Genomic DNA, 26,083 nt, shown 5'->3' with positions numbered 1-26,083 from the left:
TCATATCATAAGACCGATTCTGTGCTTCTCCGTCTTCGACAACATATACCAATCGACCGTTAAGATACCGGCATAGGAGACAAACATTGAACGACAGGACTGGCAGGAACAGCAAGGCATAATGGACGGAGAACCACCTCAGGAGGAGGATTTCTCTCAAATCCCTTTAGTCGAGCGAAGTCAGCACAAGGTGAGCTTTCCCTCCGTTCTTCACCGCCACAAGCTATCACAGACAGCCACGGTGACAATGAGGGCGATGGGCTGATGCTGTCCCGTTTGCCAGAATTGGAAAGCTCGATTATCAGCATACACCGAGGTAATCGCTAGATCAGCAAAGACAGCCTCCGATACAGATCCATTTTTTCGACCGTTTGTCAATGATGGAGCGTTACTGTCAGTGGCGCACGGTCAATCTTGAGACCTGATCTCGAGCTGACAAAATCTTTGAAATACACAGGAAAAAGTGGTGTCTAGATGCAAATGCAGTAGCTCAGGAGAAGGGGATCGAAGCTGTTTTGGCGATTGTTCAATATAGTGGTGAGACAAGCGCAAGGTGAGTTGTCCGACGAAATCTTCCCCTCGCCGCACGAGCTCATATCATCCCTTCTTCTTAGATTACGGTCAGATGTCGTGCCGGCTATCGTTGAGAAGGCCTTGGGATCAGCAAGAGCAGGGACGAAGAAGAAGGGAGCAGATCTATGCTGTATGTTTGTTGAAGTGGAAAATAGCGGTGAAGGGGTTGTGGTGAGTTTTAAAACCATGTGCGTCCGGCAAATCCATAAGCTGACATGTTTGATCTCCGTACAGACCGATCTGCTTGCCGGTCTCAACGCAAAGCTGCCCAAAGCTGTCGCTGGAGCCATAACGGTACTGAAAGAAATAGTCGAGTAAGCATTTTCCGATCGAATGGGAATATAAGTTGATTCTGGTCTCGCAGATCCTTTGGCATACAACCCATGGGCAACATCAAACCACTTCTGAAATCCCTCTCCAAAATCTTCGCTCATTCAGACAAGAACGTACGAGCCGAAGGAACTTCCCTCGCTCTTGCCTTATATACTTATCTTGGACCCGCCCTAATCCCTTCGTTGGCCGATCTCAAGCCCGTTCAAATGACTGAATTACAGAAGACTTTCGATACGTTGAAGGAGGAGGGCAAGGAGGGTACGGCGAAGCCCACACGGTGGACAAGACAGGTCCAAAGAGATAGAGAAGTGGCTGCTGCCATCGGAGGTGATGAGGATGGAGCAGGAGGAGAAGCGGACGTCGAGGTGGCAGCGCCAATAGATCCTTTATCTTTGCTCGATCCTGTCGATGTGCTGTGCAAATTCCCGGCCGATCTCATGGAACGTCTTTCGTCGACAAAATGGAAAGACAGGGTGGAGTCATTGGAGGAATGTGTCACAGTCCTCACACAGCCGCAGAACGCTCGAATATCTGATAGCAACGTTGACGCCTACGGATCTCTTGCTCAGATTTTGGGAACTAAGTGCAAGGGCGATGCAAATGTCAACGTTGTGATTGAGGCGACCAAGGTTATCGATGGGCTAGCGAGAGGTATGGGGAAACCGTTTGGAAGATACCGGGCGGTGGTGATGCCAGGATGTTTGGAAAGGTTGAAGGAGAGAAAGGCGAATGTAGTGGACGCCTTGGGAAAGGCTTTGGACGGCTTATTCACCACGGTAAGCAGTTTTTTAAGTCAAAGATATGACTGTCGTTCTTCCGCTGATGCGACCATATATCCAGACTACCTTGTCCGATTGTATGGAAGACATACTCACATCACTCAAATCGAAAAACCCTCAAGTAAAGGAAGGCACCCTCAAATTCTTACATCGATCCTTACAGACCACACGAGACGCACCATCCAAAGATCAAGTCAAGCCGTTGGCCGAGACCCTCGTGGTCCTGCTCGGTGACAGTGGAGAACCGGTCAGAGCGACAGCGGCAGAATGTCTCGGTACTCTAATGAAGATTTTGGGCGAAAGAGTCTTCAACCCGTACATCGAGGGTGTGGGAGAACTGCAGATGGCAAAAGTGAAAGATGCCTTTGGAAGAGCGGAGATTAAGTATAAAGCTGGTGGGGGCGGCAAGCCTGCCGGGAACCCACCTGGCGGCCCATCGAAGCCACCACTTGGTGCTGTCAAGAAGGTGAGTTGGACTTCCCGACAACTACTGGATCCAACGACTGACATGAAATAGTCTGCGCCAAAACCCGCCGCTCCCGGTTCTCCGCCTATTAAAGCATCTGGCAAATTCGGGGGTGACGAGCTTCTGACCGAGTTCGCTCCTCCTGCGCGAGCTCCTCCAGCACGATTTGCGCGTCCAGGGGTGAGTCTTTGCGCTACCTATTGCGGCTCGTTTCACTTCCACTGACAAAGATTTAGGCTCCGAAACCTGCTTCAGCAGCTTCTGCTCCCTCATCGCCGCCCAAGCCATCAGCTCCACCTGCGGCTAGACGGCCACCACCTACAAGTGCGAGTGCAGGGCCCTCAAAACCGCCTCCCAAACCTGCTGCTGCCGCTTCGAGTAGCAAGGCTGCTTCTTCAAAAACACTCGCCACGTCTCCATCCGAGCCTGTCAAGTACCGATATAACCCTGAGGACGCAGCTGCACAGGCGGCGGAGAGCATACCCGTAGACTACCACACAAAGCTGGCAGATGGTGCTTGGAAGGTCAGATTAGAGGCCGCAGAGGAGATGGTCAAATGGGTCGGAGAAGAAGGTGGAGCAGAGAAGGTGGATTCTGAAGTCATGATGCGGTTCCTTGGGAAGACACCAGGATGGGGAGAGAAGAACTTCCAGGTAGGTCTGACTGACCAAACCTTGATCTTTAAGGCCCCGTATCAGTCTAACAAACCTTTTTACAGGTCTCTGGCAAGCTGTACCAGGTCATGGCACTCATGGCTGAGAAGAGTCCAACTTTTGGCAAACCCGCAGCAGCAATCGCCATTGGTCACTTGACGGACAAGCTCGGAGATATGAAGTTGAAGAAACCCTCAGGTGACGCTCTGACAGCGTTCGCGGAGAGGACATCGCTTGCATTCGTTCTTGCACAAGGTGAGTGTGCGATCTCAATCGCAGAGATGCAGAATATGTGCTGATAAACAGGCAGGGTACGAGCCAATGACAAAGCAGAAAGCACCGAAAGCGCAAGCCGATGCACTACTTTGGATCAAGCAACAGCTCATTGATTTCGGAATCGCTGGTATCCCCTTACGAGATCTGATCGGTTTCGTAAAAGCTGCGCTGGGGTCACCAAACGCCCAAGTAAGGCAAAGTGCAACACAGGTCTTGGTGACCATCAGAATAGCTGTCGGAGCAGGCAAGTTGGCTCGCTGGGTTCGACCGTCTCCGTGCTAACAGTGTATGACTTTCAGACATCTCTGGTTTCCTTGAAGATCTCAACCCTCAACTGTTAACGACCATCAATTCTGAATTTGAAAAGAACAAGTCCGCTACACCTCCTGAACCGACGAAAAGTCAAGCAGACCTTCAAGAAGTCGCTGCTGCTGGACCAGGCAAAGCGGGTGCGAAGTCGGGAGGAGGAGACCCTTTGGATGATCTGATACCCCGAGTCGATCTCGATAAGCTTGTGGCGTCCACATCTATCCTCACTGATTCGAAGAGCGATGCATGGAAGACGAGGAAAGAGGCTTTCGAAGCTCTGAGCGGGCTTTTAGAGGTGAAATCGAACAACAGGCTTAAGTCAAATATGGGTGAGTGATGTCGGTCTTTCATCATGCACCAGTGCTGACTCAGCGCGCAGGTGAGATCGGCGGGGTATTGAAGAAGGCTATGGCGGACACCAATTTAGCAGTCAAAACCCTCGCTCTTGGTATCATATCGAAGATTGCAACTGGCATGGGCCAACCTTTCGACAAATACACGAGGCTACTGGTAGCTCCGGTAGCTAGTGTGTGCGCCGACCAGAAAGCGACCACTCGAACTGCCGGTCTCGTCACCCTCACAGCAATCGCTGACGCAATTGGAGGCTTGGACAGCATGTATCTTGGCCTCGGCGCAAGCTTGGAATCCCCTAACCCGGCTCTTCGAGCTTCGGTTCTGGGTTGGCTAGCAGAGAGATTGCAATCGGAACCCCCGGCTTCATCTGCGGATCTAAGTCCATTGGCTGGCCCTATCATCCGATGTCTTGAAGACAGAAACGGAGATGTCAGAAAGCACGCCGGTGCAATTCTGCCATTCGTGGTTGCAAGTGCTGGATTCGACTACGTCATGGATCAAACGTCGAGTCTCAAACCTGCTTCGAGAGCGACTATCGTGCCTCTCATCAACAATGCTAGGAGCAGTGCACCTTCTGCCGCGGCTTCCTCATCAGCTGCCCCTGCTCCCGCCAGAGCTGCTGCGGCTACCCCTGGACCTGTCGCTCGTGTAGCTAAATCGTCTCTTCCTCCTCGATCAGCTCCTGGTAGTCCGGCACCCTCGGCTGCTCCATCTCTTGCAAAACCTTCGGGTGTCCCTGCTCGTTCGCTTGCAATGAAGGCGTTATCTTCTGTACCTACAGCCCGACCGGCATCTTCTCTCAGTTCAGGAGATGATAGACCGTCTGGTCTCCCGAAATCAAGGATGGCGCCACCTCGACCGCCTTCTGCTGTGTCCCAAGGCGCAGCCAGTATGTCATCCGCCGCTACTCCTACTCGACTTGTCCCCTTCCTCACCAATACCCCGGAACCCCGAGTTACGAGATTGAAACGAGACACGACGCGATGGGTCTTAGATCCTTCTCCCAAAGCGGCTGGCGATCTTACCGAATATCTCCAACATCAAATAGAACCGCATGCCGCTCCTGAGCTCTTATCTTTGCTTTTCAGTAAAGATCATCGAGCCGAGGAAGATTTCATGGCTGGTCTGGCGATATTGAGCGAGTTCTATGACGACAGAACGACAAGGTCGTTCGGTTTGGATGAGGCGGAAACGCATGTTATCCAGTCGGCGAACGTGGATTTAGCGCTCAAGTACGCTGCGTTGAAGCTGCTAGGAAACAATACTCAGCTTGCGAACAGATGTCTCGAGGTGATCAGCCATGTGGTGGAAACCATGCCCAAGTACAACGAGAGATTCTCAGATGCTGAGGCGAAGCTGTTTGTGCCTGCTCTGGTCTTCAAGGTAAGCGAAAGAAACAAAATCAGTAACGAGTTGAAATATGCTGAATTGGTTGGCCTTGTGCAGCTTGGCGATGCCAAATTCGGACCCAAACTTGCACCAATCTTCGAGTCCCTCGACAAGGTCATTGCTGGCTCGCAAGTCATTGCGCTCCTGGTTCAGTTCGGCTTGGAAGACAAGACAGCAGGTAGAACATGCAAGAACGAGTCACTTGCCCTGATCGAAAAGGCTTACAAGAAGCGAGGATCAATCTTGAGGACGAGAGAAGATCGAGGTTTCTACGAGACTCTGGCAAAGTGTATCTCAGACAGCGGAACGAGGAATGCTGCGCTGAGTGTCATGGCGTGAGTAGATCCACTGTGATGGTTGCTCATTAGTCACCAGCTGACGTGGAGTTTGTGTAGTCTGCTTCAACTTCAGGGCGAGTCGAAGAGTCTGCACGCAGTGATCGAAGCGATGCCGCAAGCCTCCAAGGATATGCTAGCGAACCGACGAGCTACAATGGCGACAAGCAAATCGGGTCTGCAGGCACCTCTTGTTGCCAAGTTATCGAGTGATTCTCTTGGAGAGACCGCTTCGCCACGGGTTAAACGACCTGTTGGACTGCCTAGCCCTCGAATCAATCAAATCCCCCGAACAGAATCTTCTGCTGTCGACTCAATCAAGCCTAGTGCCGTTCCTCGAGGATTGGCGTCTCCGGGCGCGAGACTTACTCACGCGAGTACCGATTCACCTTCTCATAGACGGGGAATCCCTGCGCCATCTGGATTACCACGAGCCGGATTGGCTGCGCCCTCTGGGCAGAGTCTTCAACGTCCCACAGATGTATTTGGAGGATCAAGTGGAAGATCCGCAGCGCTGCAACCTCTCAGTCGTGGTCTCCCTTCCCGAACGACGTCCAGCAATGGTCACGGTCACAGGCACGACGTGGTTACTGCCATCAACGAGATCCGCCATGACGACCTAGATCGATGTGTCGAAGCCCTTAAGGTCATCCAGCAAATGCTCAGCTCTGATCCCGACGTATTCGTCGACAACGTTGGCACTCTTGCGGACACTCTGATGGACGAAATGGAATTCGCTTTCACTCCTCCCGAGAATCTGCGTGATCCACAATACTTCCGGGTGGTCAAACATCTCATCCAGTCATTTTCTGGCTTGTCGTCGTGTCAAGATCTCATGCGTCAATTGAGCTACGAACAGCTTTACGCGGTGTTCAGCTGTTTGTCGCTCCGACTAGTTCAGGCGGATAGAATGGGTGGATCGATCCAGGACATGTCCCGTTTCATCAACCTCGTTCTTGTTCAATGTCTCTCTACACCCGACAGACTACTGGTCTTCCAAGTGATGTTCCGACTTCTCTTGGATCTCACGAGAGACTTCTCGGCCACCAAGCCGGATCCGGAGTCAGAGAGAGCTGCGCATGCGGACTTGGTGATCAAATGTCTTTGGAAGAGGTGTAAGATCTTAGACGACGATTTCAGATCAGGAAGGTTGAAGCCTGGTCCCATACTCGAAGTATTGGAAGAGTTCATGAGGGCTGTCCCGCCTCAGGAGTACAGGAAGAGAGCGGCAATGGGTGTTGCGTTGGGAGATATGCCATTGAGGACTGTGAAGACGATGATTCAGAGATTGTTGGGTAAGTGAAAGGTATCAATCCAATCGAAGGACTACCACTGACGCGTTATTGATTCAGTCTACACGAGAGAAGCAGATCTGGAGATTTATGATATTCTCCTCAACCAATTTGGTGATGATGCAGCTTCGACAACGGTATATACATATGTCTTCCGGTTAGGTGAGCTGAACCGTTCTATGTATTGAAATGCGTGGACAGCTAACAATCCGCCGTTGGTAGCTGGACAAGAAGTGTCTCGACCCGCTAAGACATCTCTTCCATCCGTCAATGAGGACAGACCTGCTTCTTCCTCAAGTCACAGGACGGCAGTGTCTGAGAATCCCCACGCCGGTGGCTCTGCAAGTGCTTCGGGCACTTCTACGCCTCTCGAACGAGCAACTGTTAGTGTCAACGGAAGCGCTGAGGAAACCGCAGTGGAGAGGATGGTCAAGAACTTGAGAAGTGGGAACCAGACTGAGGTGAGTGGAAAGAGCTATGGTGGGACGTGGGCCTAGGTCACTAATGCACGACTTTCACAGCGCTTGGATGGATTCTACGCATTCATCAAAGCCAATCCCGACAAGGAAGCCGAGATCAATGCGGCTCTGTCATCCCACCTCACTCCAACTTTCCAGACGTACGTGAGAAGAATGCTTGAGCAAAGGAAAAACAACGAGAACCCTTGTGAGTAGAACGGCCCCTCGGTCACAATGGGTGAGCTCTGTACTGACCAAATACACCAATAGCCCCGTCACGAGCCGAGCACTCTGCCTCTCCTATGCGATCACCTCGACCTCAATCTACCTCCGCAGCGCTGAAACCGATCCCTGCGATGCCGCGGAAATCTCTCGGTCCTCGACCATCAAGCTTGGCCATGAATGTAGATAAGAATGCCCCTCTTGACGATCAGCTGGCGCAGTACAAGAACCTGTTCAGAACCCAGGCACTGACCAACTCTACGAGGGAAGGATCTGATTCGCCGGAAAGTAAGGAGAAAGGCAGAGATAGTGGTGTGTTGGAAGAGATCCAACCTCAATCTGGGGCACAGGCGAGACTCGAGCAGGGAGGCGGCATGAGAAGTGCGAGAAATAGTGATGTGGACTAAAGAGAAAGGGAACATTATCTTACGTTTTGTTGTTACGGCTTGACATGTGTTTCGGTTTACAGTATCAACGGTTACAGGGGTTTGTCCATCATTTTCCGCGTCATTTACAGTCTTCATGCATTTTGATACCCGTGTGAGCTACGCAATGATGATGCTGGAAGGTATGCCAAGGTGAATAGAAGCGAAAGTTAGCAGATATACCAAGAACGTGTGGGAGGGGAGGAAGAAGGCTGCTGAAGCAAAAAGAGGGGAGGGTGATACATCCAACGAAACCGCTTCCTCGTGGCACAGCGTTTTCGTGGCATGGTGGAACTCCTCACTTCTGCGTAGCCGAGCAAGTCTTACATGTCTGACTGATCCTTTGATATCAGCCCCTTTATGACATCCCTCTTTGTCTCAACTCCTGCTTCGTTCTGAAGGGATATAGTAATTACTGACCTTCATACTGTACGAGTGGTGACAACAAGTACAACATATATAACGGTCTGGTCAAGGTCATGTTTGGCTGGAAGGATCTTATCGCCACCCATCAGAGCAGGTAGACTTACTCCATCACATCTTTGCATTCAACACAATGTCATCCAGCTCTTACGCTGATCATTCTGACCAACACGAGTCGTCCGATGGTGCGTGTATGTCAATCACTGCGAGTGATTGAGTGCATGTAGTAGTTGCCACCGGTCAGTCTGTCCATCTATCCGCTGACTACGCTATTTCCCTCAGAAATCAGAAACACTACGATACAGCTTCAAGTCGATGCTGGGCTCGATCTCAATGAGACCTTCAACTTGGAAGGCGACCCTATCTACAAACACATTCGCGAACATATTGTGAAATTCAGTCGTACTACCGATCCGTACGACTGCCAGCTCACCCAGATTGACAAGAATGGCAGCACGACCCAATCGATGACACTGTCCGCCGGAAGCTGGTCTGATATTCCGATCGAAGGGTCCGACATCACCTTAAGAGTCAAGGCCTTGTACGCAACAAGAGATCAAGTGCCAGGACGATACGGCGCACCGAGTATGGGCACCCATCATTGTCGGACGTGTGCAGCCTCTCAAACTAGTTGCAAGAAATGTCCTGATGTTTATTGTCAAAGGTGCTCGTCCAATTGAAACTGGCTAGAGCTGCCTCGTACGGATGCATAGTATGGTCTATGGTATTTGGGCGTACCACCTTGTCCGGCTTCGAAAGGAGCTCTTCCGTTCAACATAGAAAAGAAGTGGTGTCGAATGTAGATAGGTGTATGCGATAACTAATTCTTGTCCTCTCAGGAGCTGTAAGCCGTAGGCCGTTTGTGTAGATATTGGAGATTCATGAGGGAGAGTGACGGTTCAGCTCCTTTCATGCTCCATTGGGAAGTGTATTGACACCTTTACTGCTAAGATTTTCCGGTCAATATACGCAGGGGAAGTGGCTATGACGCTCCACTTGACCTCATTGCGTTTCCTTGAGCAACGGCCAGATCTCCTTGGGTCAAACAGCCAGTCATGGAAATGCACCGTGGAGGGAATGCAGCAGTGAAAGGATGGCTTGAAACGTATTTTGAGACTGGGTGACGCATCAAGATTCTGCAGAAAGGATACATGAAGGGGCCTTCTTGGGTTGGACGGCGAGAAGGCGAGAAGCTAAGAAGGACCGCTGTGGCTTCCTTCGACGTCATCCAACCAACCTGGAAGAGCCTCACCTAGGCGTCATGCTGTACGAGTACTTAAGCAAGACTGCACCTTTGGGAGACACATTCAATTGCTTCCAGTTCTGCTTGTATTCCCTCGTGCTCACCATTCACTTTGAGAGATTGACTGTATTACAGCATGCCTAGAATTCAGTTCATTGTTGGGTCCCTCAATTGCTTCCTTGAGACAGGGTGAGTATGAAGGTTACCCTTGCCACCCAGTTTGTTTTTCTACGCGATATCAGAGACCATTGACTAAGAGCAGATCGATTCTGCCATACATAGCGCGCTGGGCCTGAGCCGTTCATCGTGAAATGCAGCTGGAAAGCGGTCTCGGATGACAGCGAAAAGTCCAAAAACAACAAGGACGCTCAAAATCACCATGACACTTGTCTTGAACGGCCTGATGAGCAGATGATATTCCCGTACGGCTATATCCAGAGAGAGGGCGGGGAGTATGAAAACTGTTTCTGTTGGTCTCAAAACTATTGTGGACCCGGTAAGACGCCAAACATAGAGCACATGAGAGTGGATGGGACAGAATATAAGGTTGCCTGTGGGAAGCGAGACACGAAGATGATGAGAGCAGATGGGACAGAATATCATAGTGTGGAGTTAACCATGTCTGGTAGAATGGTCTTGTCTCATGTCGTATCCCCGGGGTTCCCTCAACGAGGGGATCTTTCCGGAAATGACCAGGTGAGTTTGCACATGCAAAGATCGCTCGCACAAAGACATCCTTGCTGACATCCTCCGCCCCATTCTCATCTCTCACGGCGGAATGGCAGGAGTCGATGATCAGCAACAGCCAGAGAGGAGAGGGTTCAGCCTCGCAACAAGGACAGAAGTCAGAAGGTTCGTGAGAGGTATCAGGGGAAGTCCAAAAACGCATGCAAGAAGTCCCGCAACAGCATGAGGAAAGACCACCACTAGCTCTTGCTAGATAGCTTCGTCACAGTATTTATATATGTCTCATAGCACCATGCGAGTAACTTTGTTGAAGTACGACTATATAGCAGTTTGGCCGAGGTCATGTTTGGCTGGAAATTCTTATTGCCACCCATCAGAGCAGGCAGACTTGCTCCATCACATCTTTGCAGTCAACACAATATCATCAGCCAGTCGAGGAGATGCACCATGGAGCGACTGCAGCGGTGAAAGGATGATCTGAAACATATTTTGAGACTGGGTGACGCATCAAGATCCTGCAGAAAGGATACATGAAGGGGCGTTCTTGGGTTGGACGGCGAGAAGGCGAGAAGCTAAGAAGGACCGCTGTGGCCTTCTTTTGACGTCATCCAACAAACTTGGAAGGTCCTCACCTAGGGGTCATGTTGTACGAGTACTTAAGCAAGACTGCGCCTTTGGGAGACACATTCAATTGCTTCCAGTTCTGCTTGTATTCCCTATTGCCTACCATTCGCTTTGCAAAATTGACAGTATCACAGCATGCGTAGAATTAGGTCCACTGTAGATTCTCTCAATGAAATCCTTGCGACAGGGTGAGTATGAAGGTTACCCTTGCCACCCAGTTTGTTTTTCTATGCGATATCAGAGACCGTTGACTAAGAGCAGATCGATTCTGCCATACATAGCACCCCCGGGCCTGATCCGCTCATCCTGAGATGCAGCTGGAAATTGGATTCGGATGACAGCGAAAAGTCCAAAAACAACAAGGCCGCTCAAAATCACCAGGAGGTCTGTCTCGAATTGCCTGGTGATGATACGTTTAGACAAGACAACGGCTATATTCGGAGAGAGGTCGGGGAGCATGAAAACTGTTTCAGCTGGGATTCAACTTACTGTGGACCCGGTAAGACGCCATACAGAGAGCACATGATAGCGGATGGGACAGAATATAAGGTTGGAGCGGTAACCCTGTCTGGCAGAATCGTCCCGACTCCTCTCGTATTCCAGGGGTCCTCTCATCGAGGGGAACGTTCCGGAAATGACCAGGTGAGTTTGCACATACGAAGATCGCTTGCACAAAGACATCCTTGCTGACATCCTCCGCCCCATTCTCATCTCTCACGGCGGAATGGCAGGAGTCGATGATCAGCAACAGCCAGAGAGGAGAGGGTTCAGCCTCGCAACAAGGACAGAAGTCGGAAGCTTCGTGAGAGGTATCAGGGGAAGTCCAAAACAGCATGCAAGAAGTCCCGCACAGCAGGAGGAAAGACCACCATTAGCTCTCGCTAGATAGCTTAGTCACAGTATTCATATGTCAGATGTCACGATGCACAGTAGCTTTGTTAAATGTGTTGAATGTTGAATCGAAGTTTGTGCCATCGAGTTCACACTGTGACTTCCCATGTTCTCGCGAACCCCTGCATACAGTAGCTGGTGAATATATGTTGCAGAGCAACGCCAACTTCTGTCGTGTCACCGCATGGATGACGATGCCTACAGCTCCTGCACAGTTCGACAATTTCTTCGTCTTGTGCTCTCTGTGTAGAGATCAAGCGGAAGGTTGTGCACATTCAGCACCATCAATCCAACGTTGGCGTTTCAAATGACGTTACACATCCGCGGATCATTTCATGCCACTACAGCATGAAGCGTCTAGCAGACCTAGTCGAAGCCTTCTGCCCGAGTCGATGAAACGGCTTTCCCTGGACTTGGCGAGAAGACTTCTCCGGGATCGTCCTTTGTAGCCCACGCCAATGGCATCATCGTCAAGAAGCCTAGAGTGAGAAAACGATGGGTGTCATCGAGTCCTACGCGACAGGTAAGGTATAAAAACACATTTCTCTAGTCGCAATATTCCTCTCATCAGAAACAAACCCTTTCGTCACTTGACCATCAGCCAAAGCCAAACCAACCTCATACAGCTCAAAGCAACAACAAAGCAATGTCCGGACGATCGACAAACCGTTCGCGCCCTACATGTACCTGTGAGTATCCCTGCACGTGTCAATATCGGTTTTCGTATCTGACCTGGATTTTCATTGCCTTCCTCGCTGGGTTGTTACCGCCTTGCTGTTCTTCAGACAAGGTCGATGTTTCGGATCGTTTCGATCATGGTGGTGATTCTTTTACTTTGAGCGAAGTAGGGGAGAGTCACTCACTGAAGTCCAATGGGATCAACGCGACACTGACACTGGCAATCCACAACAATACCACAGTCGTAAAGTGCACCCGTCACAACGGAGACCACGACTTTTTCCGGATTGGACAGAAGGATCAACCTCTCCCTCGCAGGTCGGACGAACGATCTTCATATGACGGAGGACCTGTGTACACCGAGCGCGACCCCGTTTACATCTCGGTGACCAAGCTGACAACTGAATGAAATATAGGCAAGCGGTAGATTCCAGTCGACATTTGACGAGTCGAAAAGGCTCTTTCATGTTTGTGATTATAATTCGTCTTATTGGGACAGTAGAGGAGGGGATGTACATAGCAAGATATGTTGTACTAGCAGTGGTTGTGCATGATATCATTGTGTCACTGTACGTCTCAAGCCAGCCAGAGGTGGAATGGGAGGAGAGTTCTGTCGTGGCATTCGGACAAAAGTCGTGAGCTTCCTGCGAAGCTAAAGTCAGAACCACGATGGCTCGTCACAGCTTGATACTGCTGCTACTTTGACAGAACAGCACGGTGCAAATTATCACGTAACAATGTTTTCGTTGCACGGTCTGTCACCAGCAATTGCGAAGACTAGACTACCTGTGAGACCCTGCGTGTCATGACTGAAATCGCTTCGTACAGAGAAAAACTCAGCCATCACTTAGCCAAGGTACGTTGACATCAATGGCGATCGTTCTTGCGTTGCACCAAACAATGCCCCACCACTTTCGTTCTTTGGCAAAGGTGGAAAGCAAGGTTGCAAACTGTGGAATTTGAATGGTACCGCTTTCGCTGCTGCATTTGTTGTTTGACCCTGTACTTCAACGATGCTTTCTGCCGCTTGAACGCGAAACGACAAGTCGATGACGGACTCATCTGCTTCAAATGGGCATGAAATGGCTATTACTCCCTCAGTAGGTGTCCTCACGATTCATCCTCCACCATTAAATCCCTTGTGCCACCGTCAAAGAGACTATCGCTCAAGCCGGTCCGATGGCGGTCGGTTCGTCGGGTGATGCATGAGAGCTCAGGTCGTAACTAGTCATTCTGTTCCGCTAGACGAACAATAATCGTTATTCCCAGAACCCCAGGTTTTTCTGCCTTGCATTCTGGCGGCGTCTTCGTGAGTTGGTACTCCTGCTCCACGAAAGGGACTCCATTTTCTGATATTGTCGCTCTTTGACTCTGTGTGAATTGACCTTCGACCACATCCCCCCCCTGCTGCTACTATGATCGTATATTAGGACGGGTCGAAGATGGAACCTGCTATGCTCTCAGAGAATACAGTGTCTACACAACTGGACTTCGATAAGGGGACCCACGAAACGGTGAAACCAAGCCAGACCGACGCCACATCCATCGTTGTCAATCACTCAGGCGCTCTCTCAGAGTCGTTCCAGACCAATGGGAAGGTCTCCTGGCTCTCGCAATAAGCCCACGAGTGGCAGAGCACGCCAGTCCTGCGAATACACTTCATGTGTGGTTCCCGCTTCTGAGAGGCCCGAAAAGGTTGAACGATTCAGTGAGCTCGGGAATTGCTGTAAAACATGTCGATACACATGCTAATTTGAGCCTAGGTCGAGTCGCGGATGAACAAATAAGATAACGGAGGAGAGGATGAGACAAATCTACCATATTCGTAGTATTGATACATCATTGTGATCTCATTCTAATGCTATACAGTTTGCTGCCGAAGCCTATGAGTCGTGCGCATAGTAGCATGGCCGCTACCCAGGATGATTGATCATTGAGTACCGCTCAGGAATGGACCTCTTGTACACCATGTCAAGCCTATTGCACATCATAATCACCATAAGTAAGCTCTCTCTGAGGGTCTTCTACGCTATGGCTGAGAACCGAAAAACAGCAGAAAAGTCGTGGGCACACACGGGGGAGTTTGTTATGCGCCCCAGGCTGAGAGGGACGACACCAAGGCTGCTTGAAAAAGCATCCCTGGAATATAGTACCTTGCAGATTGTGTGTCTGGCCTCATTCGGTTGAGATGTCAATCGCGCCCAGTCATCAAGTCATCAATATCTCTTGTGAGTGTAGAAACGAGCTGAGGCTCAGCACGGAAGATCTCTCCTTTGATGAGGCATTTCGAGTGGCACTGCATGTCATCATTGCAAAGCCCGAATTTGTCGCAATGAAGCTCTTCGTTTCCAGCAGACAAGGTAAAATAGCTTATGTCTCCAGTCTACTCTGTATCCACACTTCTTAACAAGATATACTTTCTTCACTTTTCATCCAATCCAAATCAACTCGATACAAGCCTACACACGTTACGTACGACTCAGCAATGTCGCAATCTGCCTTCAGCACTGATGGTGAGTAAACTGCCACCCATGTAGACCGATCTGTCTTTGTTCTTCGACGCTTACCATGACAATCGTCACACCCATCCACAACTGATCACGTTCATACCCACCGTGCAGACAGCCCAACAAGGCCTGAATCCCCTGCCAGCGTCCAAGGTAAGTCACATTTGGCCATTATATCCATTGGCCTTTGATTCATCAGAGACTGATATAAACGCTTATTACACCGTCTCGCCACCGACAACATCAAATTCCCATTCATCACAGAGATACCTATTGAAGGAGAGTATCCGCCGGACGATGTGAGCGATGGAGGTGAGTCGAAGTTGTCGGTTTTTGACCGAACGGGAGCTTATCTGCAAGGTTATTGCGCTCCACTCAAACTCAACTCGTTACCTCCCTATTCCACATACAATCCAAACTGACTGACTTGAATATAGACTTGGAGGTTGACGATCGACGTGAGTTAAAAACCCCAACTGTTCTCTCATTCCAAATTGGTTTGATTTCAAACTGGATTTCTCGTCGGCTGATCAATCGATTGGCTACACCTCAATCGATCCACTTCTTGACACCCATACTCTTCCTACGACACGACTGAATAATATAAGAATTCAATCCATTGTCCACTGGTGAGTACCTCTATCGATACGTTGCGAATGAGCAAGATACAAGAAGGTTGATTGTGGATTCGCCAATTGGTCCGCCTCTCAGAGTGGCCCGGTACCGCCATCAAAATCACAGTCGAGGACACAGCCGAACGCATAGTCGAACGCACTGAAGAGGATCGAACTCACCACATTTACCTCTACGAGGATGGAAGAGCATCAGCCCGCCTTAAGATCAGGGGAGTCGAAGGGGTCTTAACTCGAGGACAGGAAAACGAAGGCAGCGTGATGCTCACTCGGCTTGAATTTCCTGGTGTCTCGAATCATTTTGGCACCAGTGATGATGAGCCAACACGTCTTTATCGGTGCATCCGGGAAGATTCAGACACATTTCACCTTGAAACTGGGAGAGACCCTGTCCTTGTTAGCGCATCTGCCATCTCCCCATCCGAGTTACCTCCATGGAGCGATGGGCAGAGCACAGCTATGACAGTACTACGATCGACGTATTGAGGTAGTGTGGCACTGTCGGACTTGTGATCAATTGTACTCTTATAGTAGCGGAGAGGAGAATCTAGCATATGTGCCATGCTCGCAGTCTAGATGCATCAAAGTCGTCTCAATGTGGCACTTTACAGCATGTTCCCAAGACTCATATAGTCCTGCACATCGACATGCATTCTGAATCAATGCACCGCCAATCGGGCATACTAGATTGTTGTTCACAGTTGACGCCTGAGACAGAAATTCTAACTAGTCGATGATATCTAGTTACTGTGTCCAGCGCGATGAAAAGGTCATCATTCTTGTACAAGACAATCACGAGGACGATTGACGATACCCACCCAAACAAAAGGGCAGGAGAACCACGGACAAAGGGAAGATCAAGCTGAGCTCATCATGATCACCTCCTTCCATGACACCAGTCGCGAATGTGGTTTTCCGGCATACCTACAAGTCATGAACGGATAAACAATATGCGATGCAGTCGACGATGTTTTGAGAGAATATCTGATTTATTCCGATGGCAGTGCAACCGTTGAAAGGATCAGATCTTTTCATCTGATAGGGAGAAAAACCTGACACTTGTATTCGGTAACAGTGGTGACGATCTTTTCACTTCATTGTAAAGGATGATTACAATGATGTTAAGGAAATTGAGAGAATATTCCGTTACCGCTAAGGGCTGTGCAGCTCTGAATGGATCGGATCTTTTCATGCGATAAATCGATCAAGCTGACAAATGTATTGACCTCACCGGCGTGAACTTCCCTTCATGACTATGCCCTCCGACACCGCTGGGAGTAGAACAATAGGAAAGTTGCAGTGCGAGACCGCAAAGGAGACTGCCATGAGTGGCAAGATAAGAGAAATCACGCCGGACTTGCTAGAAGGCTTCCTTTGCAACCGCTTAGCAGATCGTTTGTCTGATCTGTTTCTGTCAGATTAGGCGATGGCGCAAGAGGGGAATTGAAGATGGTTAGACTGGCCGCGGATAACAGCTCCTTTGCTTAAACCCTTGTCGCTGCACTGCATTCCTTCATTCAATTGGCCCCAGCGCCCGAAATAGTCAAGGACGTGGTCGTCTTGTTCCTCAGAAAAGGTATAAAAGCCTACTGTTCCAAGCCACTTTATCAACTGTTCATCAGAACCCATAAACACACTTAACACACGGCATTCAGACATATTTAGCTGCCTCAGTCTGGATGCGATCAGAGGGCAGGCTTCACGTCGGTCCGAAGCTGCATACGCATTTCCGTGTCACGAATGGGCTCTGGAACATCGTGCAGGATGTCTTCTTTGCTAAATCTCTCGTGGCTCCCTTGACAACCCCCTTGTATCTGCCTTCACAACCCCTTGTGGCTCCCTTGACGAACCCCTGGGTCATCCTTTGGCGAACGCTTTGTATTTGCACGGCATTTCGTCATTGGTACAGTCTACATCGTCAAATTGCTTCAAGTGGTGGTCACTATGTACAGCGACAAATGTAATAAATGACTCACTTCCTAATCTTGAACTGTGATACTTGTTGTGAAGTCATCAAGAAACCTATCACTATCCATTCCGCTTTTGCCGCTCCAATCTTACCCCTTCAGACAACGCAATCAAACAATGGCACCCTATCACTACGGCCACAGTGAGCACCTTGTTGGCTCTCTGAATGACGAGCAGTCTTCATGTACAAAAGCTAATGATTGCTTTTCCACCACGCCGGGTTTTCAGAACATCCCGGTAGCCAAATCACCGTCACCATTGATGACAGAAACAATCCGGACGGAATTTACAACATCACCCTGTTTCCGGACGGAACAATTTCAGATACCTTGCAAACCGACGGCATCACGGCTGTTTTTACTCGAGGGATAGGGATGGACGAGGTCAAGGTCAAACGGACTGACCTTAGCCCCGAACTGCAGGAACTGAATCCGCCAATGACCATTAACGCCAATGAAGGTGTCACGCACGCCCTTGATCGACTGTGGTATGACGCAGATGGCCGACCTGTGTGGGGCCACCGCGATGAGGTTGTGACATTTGAGGCAACGTGGTCCAGCTGTCCTTTGACTCCCGAGAACACAAACTCCACTTCCCGGCGTGGCAACACCGCTCACTCCACTTCTAGGCGATCGGGAGGCTCACGGTCCACTTCCCGACGCCACTAGCCCTCACAGGAGTGCTCGTCTGAGAATGCCCGGGTGTTTGAGGCATTCCTAGAATCCAGAATACTTTCAACCACCAAACGAAACACAAGGGCACTTTTCGGGTCTCGCTTGTAGTCATGAGTGGATGGGAGGCAGCGGTGGGGGGATGTCCATATGTTGAGAATTGTTTATAATCTAGAGTCATGATGCATTGTGATAGCTGCCCCACATCTCGAGAGCGCTGGGTTCATTACTCATAACATAACCAGCGTTTCCATGTTCATCACCGTTATTTTAATCACGTTTTCACTTATTCCTTCTTGGTGGCTAAAAGCACACAATGTTGACCACCGGCAGAAGCGTAGTTGGCGCTGTAAGGTCGAAGCAGCTATCGGACGAGATTGTGAGCTCTACTATGTTCGATCAATAGCTCAACATCGGAAAACTCACTTTACTCCTGACGAGAGAGGGAACATCGGCACTTTCTTCCGATCCAAGACCCAACTGTCCTTGATCTAAAAAAACAGACCTATCAGCTGAGGGTCGTCACGCACAGAAGCTAGGGTGGAACACTCACTACCTAGGCCCCATGCATATACGTGACCAGATCTTGACACCGCGATGTTGTGTCGAGTACCAGCGGAAATGTTGGCAATAGGGTTGTCAGAAGGCTCGGAGTCCTTATATGCCGGGAAGTCGGGTACGACCTCATATGACTCGGGGATAGGAGGGAAGCAGATCTACGAAGAGGCTCGGTGTCAGCTGGATCCAAATATCATTCTTGATAGTAGATACTCACCCTGATAGGTTCTGGGACATACTCGTCCATTGGAACACCTAAAGCGGCCTTCGCCTCGGCCAACTCCAGCTCGGCCTTTTCCTTTGCATCCTCGTCTACCTTGTTCGATTGCAAGACGGCGTCCAGCTTCTTCTGTCTCGCTGCGACCTTCTCTTCTCGCTCTTCCCTGACTTCCTCCCTTCTCTCTTTGATGCCCTCCATAGCAGGGTGATCCTCTGCAATACCGAGCTCATGGGCATCACATCGTCCACAGCCCCACACCTCTCCGTTGTCGAAGAGGAAGAGGGAGTAGTGTTCACCTCCGGAGACTTGAACGACTTTACTGCCGTCGTGGTTCTCCGGTGACAAAGCTACAACCTTTGTAGGTTTGACGATCATAGTTTCGTCGCCACCTTGCTTTGAGCTGATTCCGGTTTGGTGGAAAGTGTTCAGACCCCATGCGAAGACATTACCGTCTGTGTCGACGGCGAAAGAGTGGTAGATACCGGCAGAAACATGGACAATATTCTTGAGGCCCAGTCTTTCGGGTTCGAGACCGTTGATCCTCCTTCGTTCGATGATTCGTCGTCCGAGTTGGTTCTCCTCTCCCTTACCCCAGACATACACTCGACCGGTGGTAGTGAGAGCCAAGACGTGGTCGGCACCACATGATACGGACACAATCTGGACCTTTGCAAAAGCGGGAAGGGAGATAGGACTATATTGGAATTTAGGGTGACCGGGAACTCCATCGAAACCGAGGACACCATCGTTGGACTATGTGCAGATCAATTAGTAAAGCGATAGCAAGTATGAGCAGGACTTCCGAACTCACCCTGAAACTACCCCAAGCTCGTAGTTCACCTTTTTCCGAGATAGCAACACTGATGCTGTCTCCCGCTGAGACCTGGACGGCTCTGAACTTCTCCTTTTCCAAGCTCTCAATGACCAAAGGTACAGTCTCCAAATCCTCGTTGGGGATCGATGATCCGGGGTTGTTAGGGTCGGGAACATCAGATGTTTGTCGTCCCAAAGCGGCGTTGTCGTTGATACCCCAAGATCGGACCTGGAAGCAGCACACAGGTTACCTTGGATCTAGGACAGGACGCTGATGAACTCACTCGACCAGCCTCGTCTATAGCAAGAGTGTGCATGCCTCCGCACGCCACGGCCTCGAGACCACCGCTCCCCTCCTTGCCGTCTCTGCTGAGCTTCCCATCTTCAATCTCCTCTTCGAACCTAATGTCAAGTCGAGTCAGCAGGAGCTTAACGCCTACGACTGTAGGAACACATGGAGCCGTTGTTCGAACTCACCAAACATGCAGTTTGGGTCGAGCAATCTCGTCCAACTCGTCCGGTCCCAGGCCGAATTGACCCATATCGCCGGTACCCCAGATGAAAAGTGCGTTGTGGGGAGAGGCAATAGCTGTGGTACACAATTGCAGTCAGCGTCCATCCATGAGACGGGTACAATCTAAGCCATTGCCACCTACGAGGTATTTCCGGAATACGGTTGATGGGCACTCCACCTACACTCGACCTTCTCCTAGTGACCTTCTTCGCCTCTTGGGCAAGTTCTCCTACTCTCCCCCTCTTTGCAGCAGGTGCTTTCTCAGGCGATGAGGAAGCCTTCCTCGTCTTTCCGTTTGGTGTCCCACTGGGTTTCTCCTCCTCAACAACATGTCCGTTGGGGACAGGGACGTCCTTGATCTCCACTTCCCCGTCCTCTGGGATATCAGTTTCTTTAGCAGCGACTGGCTTTTTGGACGTGGGTTTGGCGGCTTTGGTAGAGACAGGCTTTGTAGCTTTTGTTGATGTTGGTTTTGCCGCTCGAGACGCCGGTTTTGTGGAGGCGGACGAAGCGGGAGCAGAGGTTTCTGTAAAGGATGATAGTCAGCACTGAACAGGTCCTGCTTAGTCATGAGGCCAAAGGAGCTCACTCTTGGGAGGCATGATGATATTTGTTGTCGTGACACACAAGTTGATGTCTTCAAGCTCTTGATTTGTTTTGTTGCTTTGCAATGTTGGTGGAGATGGAAACGTTGAACGTTCTACAGAGCGAGATGTTGTTGCATTGAAATAAATCAGGTTGACCTTGGTTTTAGGCATGCGTAAGAAAAGGAAGGCGCCTCGAGAAAGAAAGCCATGGCTACAAAATGGTGGTGTCGAATAAGATTCCCGTTGTTTACACCAACGATGATGTAGGGATGACTGTATCTCCCAGGGTAAACATTCACACGTTCAGGCACGGTCACCTGCACATAATACCCCCTTTTACTGAATGGCCAAAAAGAGAAAATAACACAACACATAAACACGCGTTTGATCTTTCTGTTGCTTTTCATCTTACAGCATCGTCATCATCAACAACTTTCTTCCATCTAATCCTTTCATTACTACAATTTTCACACGCTCAGCAGCAATAACAACAGTGTGGGAAAAGAACATGATGGGTTGATGATCACAACTATAATTCATCCCTCGAGAACACAAACGAACCAACTACCATTCAGTCTTTATAATATCACCTGAGGGCGACCGAATAATCCAAATCACACCAGGCTGGCAAAATCTCGCCTTTTCTCCCCTGTGTGATAGACCGCATCAACCTCGAACAGGCTATTGTCTCGACAATGTCCTCAATCACAACAGCCACACCATCTCATCAACCTTGTCCCCACATGTCATACACACCTTCTCCACCGCAGTCATACCCGCAGTCCCACTCGTCTCGACCCTCCACGTCGTCGCTACCTCGATCATACAAGAGAGTGAAATCCACTCGGTTGGAAAGAAGCAGGCGGGAGATGTCTGTTCCCTTGGTGAGTGTCTTGCAGTCAAAAGTAACCATTTCATAAACAATGACTCCGCCTGACTATCGGTATACAACAATGTAGCTTTCAAAGGAATTGTCTCACTTTTCGCTGTCACATTCGTCACCGCCAGAGATGATGTCGACTCAGCAGCCATCGCAATCCTTTCAGATGACACCTCCACTCATATCAGCCGCTTTCCCACCATCCGCCTCAACCTCTACGACTTCGAGGATGTCACGCACACCGAGATCCCACAGTCAGGTTGGACCATCACGAACGCCCGCCATCGCACCTCTACCTAGAGATCACATATACCCTTCCACTGCTCCTCTGCCGAATCTACCCTCTTTTCTCGGTAGTCCATTCTCCACCAAGACCGCCAGAGGAAGATACATGTACCAAACCACTTCACCTTCCCAAAACGCAGCCAAAGCGATCATGACGGAACACTTGCCACAAGGAGGGTACTTCGAACAGCAAGGACTGGAATGGTTGGAAAACAACGAGTGGTCGCCGGTTGCTGAGGAAAGAGACGAGTTTGATGAGCAAACGGGGACATCAGGGGGGTTACCGCATCCACCATCCAGACTGCGAAGGAGAACGAATGGTTCATCATCCTCCATGGATGACTTGAGTGGAAGTGGCACCAGCTCTGCGTCTCTACTATCCTTGGCGAGAAGCTCGTTGGACCAACAATCGCGACCGAATATCCGTACTATCTGGGATGAGGCTCAGCCTGTGTTCCATGAAGACGAGGAATCAGATCCGACACCTCCGAGTCGACAACTGTTCGGCGCGTCCACTGCAGAAGGTGCTTTGCATATCTCTGCCAAACCACCTGCCACGATAGCCAGCCCCTCACCCTTTGTCTCTCAATCAGCCAAGCCTACCGCCACAGCCGCGCAGCAGCAATCGCCTTATTTCATGCATGTTCAGTCCCATACTCCGATCTCTCAACCGCCGTCTAAGTATGACGGCCTCAGCATCTCACCGAACAAAACAAACCGAACGCCCTTTTCTAGTTTTATCCCTCGAATGCTGTCTTCGAGGAAGAAGAGCTCCTCCACCAAAGGCGCTTCGCCCTCGCTGCAAGCCACAGTGGACGACGAGATCTTGACAGATACGGACGAGCCGTCAGAGCTGGGGTCAACCCGAAGCAAGAAGTTCTGGGGTCGAGGTTCGTTCACCACGGCGAGGAACCCCATGGAAGGCGGAGACTTCGAGCCCTCGCTCGGCGTGGGGCTCGGCCTTGGTATGCGACGCAGCTCAGCTGGTAGAGCCATTGACCTCGCCCGATCCCTGTCGAGCGACTCCAGTGGCGACATCGCAGCATCTCCTTCTCGACCAATGTCGGCGAAAACCTCCACCAGCTTGTTTGTTAAAGCTTCCCCTCGATTTTCACCGAAAGAGTCTGCGCAGCAATCAGCACCTACCAGGCCATCTTTCCCAGGTCGAAAAGCGCTTGTTCAGGGCGGTTCAGGTACGAATATCCCCGTTAAGAGCTCGCCCAATATTCCAACCATCGGTTCACTCCGTCAGAACAAAAGTCGACCACCTCTTCGAAGAGGTATTACCGAACCAGCCGAGACTCAGACCCCTCCCAATTCGGGATTCCTGTCCGTGAACACGGCATTCAATACCCCTACCACCGCATTCTTTGGCGATGTCAAGCCATCTCCTGCCGCATTTGCGTCGACTGGTTTGGTGAAGAAAAGGTCAGGGATCTCGGGAGCCGAGATCCCAAGGTTCGGAACCGATAGCGAGCCCGTCGGTGAGGCAAAAAGAGCTGAAGCAGCTGTTCTACACGGGATGAGTGCTGGTCTACCAAGCCCACTATCGCCTATCAAGCCTCTGCCGGGATCTGTGCTGTTTTCAGGACTGAATATAGCGTCATCCAATGGCAGCTCCAACAGTGACAGCACGAGCACCTCCAACAGTAACAACACATATATTCAGAACGCTCAAAGAACGAGAGGATTGAGGAGGAAAGGCAGCACAATGTTCACTGCTAGCGGATCTATTGGGAGTATCGATATGATACGAGGTGACAGCAGAGGCTCTTCGAAAGGTTGCATCTCTCCTGCGACCCCGACCAAGCCTGGCTTACAAGGTAAGTTGCCCAGTCAAAGAGAACGACGGTGCTCAGCAAAAGCTAACCAAGCTGGGGCTCGATCAGGTCTTGGACTCAGTACTCCATCTCCAACTGGAGGCTCATTCGTTTACCCTTTCGCGCCTTCCACTGCTGCTAATCCACTGGCAACCCCTCCCAATTCCAACCAACAATATCGATCCGGTCTTGTAGAGCCTCCTTCTGCCGAGCGATATCGCCAAATGCCGGCTCGCGTGAGACAAATCAGCAACTCCCATCACATTGATAGTCGAGGTCCGATCGCTCGAGCTTCCAACCCGATGCTTGCTGCCAGCTACAAAGCGTCCATTCACGTCATTCCCGAAACTCCTTCTTCCGGAGCTGCCAGCTCGTGCACCGCCAAGGAGGAGCGATTAGCGAAAAACATAACGAGACTGGAGAAGGACTTTGTGATAGTCCAGAGCCTTGGGAGTGGAGCATTCTCCCAGGTGTGGAAAGTGAAGGAGAAGAAGACTGGTCGATTCTATGCTGTCAAGGCGGGAAAGCCTTACACTGGCGCGAAGAACCGACTCCGCCAATTGGAAGAGATCTCGATCCTGCGTCAACTCTCGCTCAATCCTCATCCGAACATAGTCAACTATGTCGACTCCTGGGAATCACACTCGAGATTGTACATTCGTACAACTATGGCGGAATGCGGTGATCTCGCGAGATTCTTGGGTTTATTAGGAGATTACGGAGGTTTGGGTGAAGCTCGAGTGTGGAAGACATTGGTGGAGCTGGCCGACGGTATTGCACACATTCACAAGCACAACTTCCTCCATCTCGATATCAAACCCTCAAACATCCTGATCAACCGAGAAGGCGGGCTAGTCATCGCCGATCTCGGGATGGCTGTGATCTGCGACGAGGGCCCCGAAGGAAGGGTTATCGAAGGATTGAGTCCCGCTCTGCCCGAGAGCGATGAGAGAGGTGGATTCATCTGGAACACCATGGAGAATGTGGCAAGCCATGAGAAGTCGCACGGCGCAACAAAGGAAGTAGGCATTTTGACAGTCATTCCGAGCCCTATCTTGGACAGAGAGGTGGAAGGGGACAGGGAGTATCTTTGCCCCGAGGCTTTAGGCGATGAACCTGTTGGAAAAGGAGCGGATGTCTTCAGTCTGGGTATCTTGGTCTTGGAGGCGGCTTTGAATGTGGTTCTCCCAAGCAGTGAGTGACCATTACAACATGCAATCTTCAGACATGGGCTGATAAGTATCGTGCAGATGGCGAAGGATGGGTCAAACTTCGTAACAACGATTTCTCCGACCTCGACGAGCATTACATGCCGCGTCGATCGTCATCGCGAGCAAGAGAGCAACAGGATAAGAAAGAAGTCGACCCAAGCGTGCCGGTTTTGTCGGACGCGATTCTCAGCGTGATAAAGGGGATGATGAGGTCTATTCCAGGGGAGAGATCGAGCATGGAGGATGTGTGGAACAATGATGTTGTGAGCAGGGTGAGACGAGCGACAAGGAGTCGAGCGCTTGTGGAGGAAGATGAGAGATGGCTGTCGGATGTTTTGAGAGAGGGTTCGTGATCTGCGAGATCACTGGCTAAGGGGGATGGAAAGCATGTAGAATACACAGAAGGGTGATTTGGAAAGCGAGGCGTAGCATAAACCGAGGACACTCGAAAAGGTGAAGAGAAAAGGGAAAAGAAGTATATACGAAGTCGTTTGTAGCATTAGATACACCAATTGCATTTTCTTTTGAAAGCGTCACAATATTCAGTGAGGCCAAACTAGGAGTTTATCGATTCATCTCTTAGTGTTTCGGGTGTCAGGATCCCCCGGAGAGTGGAGGTTCGAGTAGGTGGAGGCTCACAAGATATGATTAGGTAAGTCGTTTTTATACGTTACTCACCATCGAAACCAGGAGTGGAGGTGGCAGAACTTTGAAAGGACGTTTTGCATGGTGTCGTGCTATTGACAAAATTGTGGTCCAAGATGGTAAGATGGGGATGACTCATGCATCTCGATCAAGGTATAAAGTGCCGAAGGGAACGAGGTAGATATATAAACCGCTTTTGGAGCAACAAGCATAATTGGTGTACGTGTTTCCACTACGTAAAACAAACTGCACAATCACCCACCACACCACTGCTCCTACACATTGATCAATACAGCCTCGCTCGCCCCACAACAACATACTCCATCCTAGGATTATAGGATTAAGCCTCGACGACGTATAGC

The 26,083-nt window shown here is 50.3% G+C and overlaps 3 protein-coding genes across 3 annotated transcripts; 2 read left to right on the top strand and 1 right to left on the bottom strand.

Moving 5' to 3' along the window:
- Nucleotides 1–121: 121 nt before the first annotated feature.
- On the top strand, nucleotides 122–7,846 carry CI109_103746 (uncharacterized protein; the record flags this gene model as incomplete). The annotated part of the gene is made up of 19 exons (XM_065967360.1): nucleotides 122–190; nucleotides 284–393; nucleotides 458–553; nucleotides 615–744; nucleotides 808–887; nucleotides 938–1,682; nucleotides 1,747–2,151; nucleotides 2,203–2,331; nucleotides 2,388–2,804; nucleotides 2,870–3,059; nucleotides 3,115–3,324; nucleotides 3,380–3,718; nucleotides 3,769–5,126; nucleotides 5,190–5,467; nucleotides 5,528–6,762; nucleotides 6,820–6,921; nucleotides 6,982–7,220; nucleotides 7,281–7,425; nucleotides 7,488–7,846. 19 exons carry the CDS (start codon nucleotides 122–124, stop codon nucleotides 7,844–7,846), a joined length of 6,636 nt encoding a protein of 2,211 aa, XP_065823432.1.
- A 10,628-nt stretch (nucleotides 7,847–18,474) lies between these two features.
- Nucleotides 18,475–20,895, bottom strand: CI109_103745 (uncharacterized protein; the record flags this gene model as incomplete). The annotated part of the gene is made up of 9 exons (XM_032001753.1): nucleotides 18,475–18,552; nucleotides 18,615–18,679; nucleotides 18,742–18,904; nucleotides 18,964–19,719; nucleotides 19,778–20,008; nucleotides 20,064–20,181; nucleotides 20,257–20,368; nucleotides 20,436–20,819; nucleotides 20,883–20,895. The coding sequence occupies 9 exons, from the start codon at nucleotides 20,893–20,895 to the stop codon at nucleotides 18,475–18,477; spliced, it is 1,920 nt and encodes a 639-aa protein (XP_031863916.1).
- A 728-nt stretch (nucleotides 20,896–21,623) lies between these two features.
- CI109_103744 (uncharacterized protein) lies at nucleotides 21,624–25,429 on the top strand (the record flags this gene model as incomplete). Its single annotated transcript, XM_032001754.2, has 4 exons — nucleotides 21,624–21,764; nucleotides 21,840–23,868; nucleotides 23,935–25,059; nucleotides 25,116–25,429. 4 exons carry the CDS (start codon nucleotides 21,624–21,626, stop codon nucleotides 25,427–25,429), a joined length of 3,609 nt encoding a protein of 1,202 aa, XP_031863917.2.
- Nucleotides 25,430–26,083: the final 654 nt, after the last annotated feature.

The sequence above is a fragment of the Kwoniella shandongensis genome, chromosome 6, assembly GCF_008629635.2.
Source record: "Kwoniella shandongensis chromosome 6, complete sequence".
Lineage (NCBI taxonomy): Eukaryota > Fungi > Basidiomycota > Tremellomycetes > Tremellales > Cryptococcaceae > Kwoniella > Kwoniella shandongensis.
The sequence above is the reverse complement of the archived record's forward strand: the minus strand, read 5'-3'. Positions and strand labels throughout refer to the sequence as shown.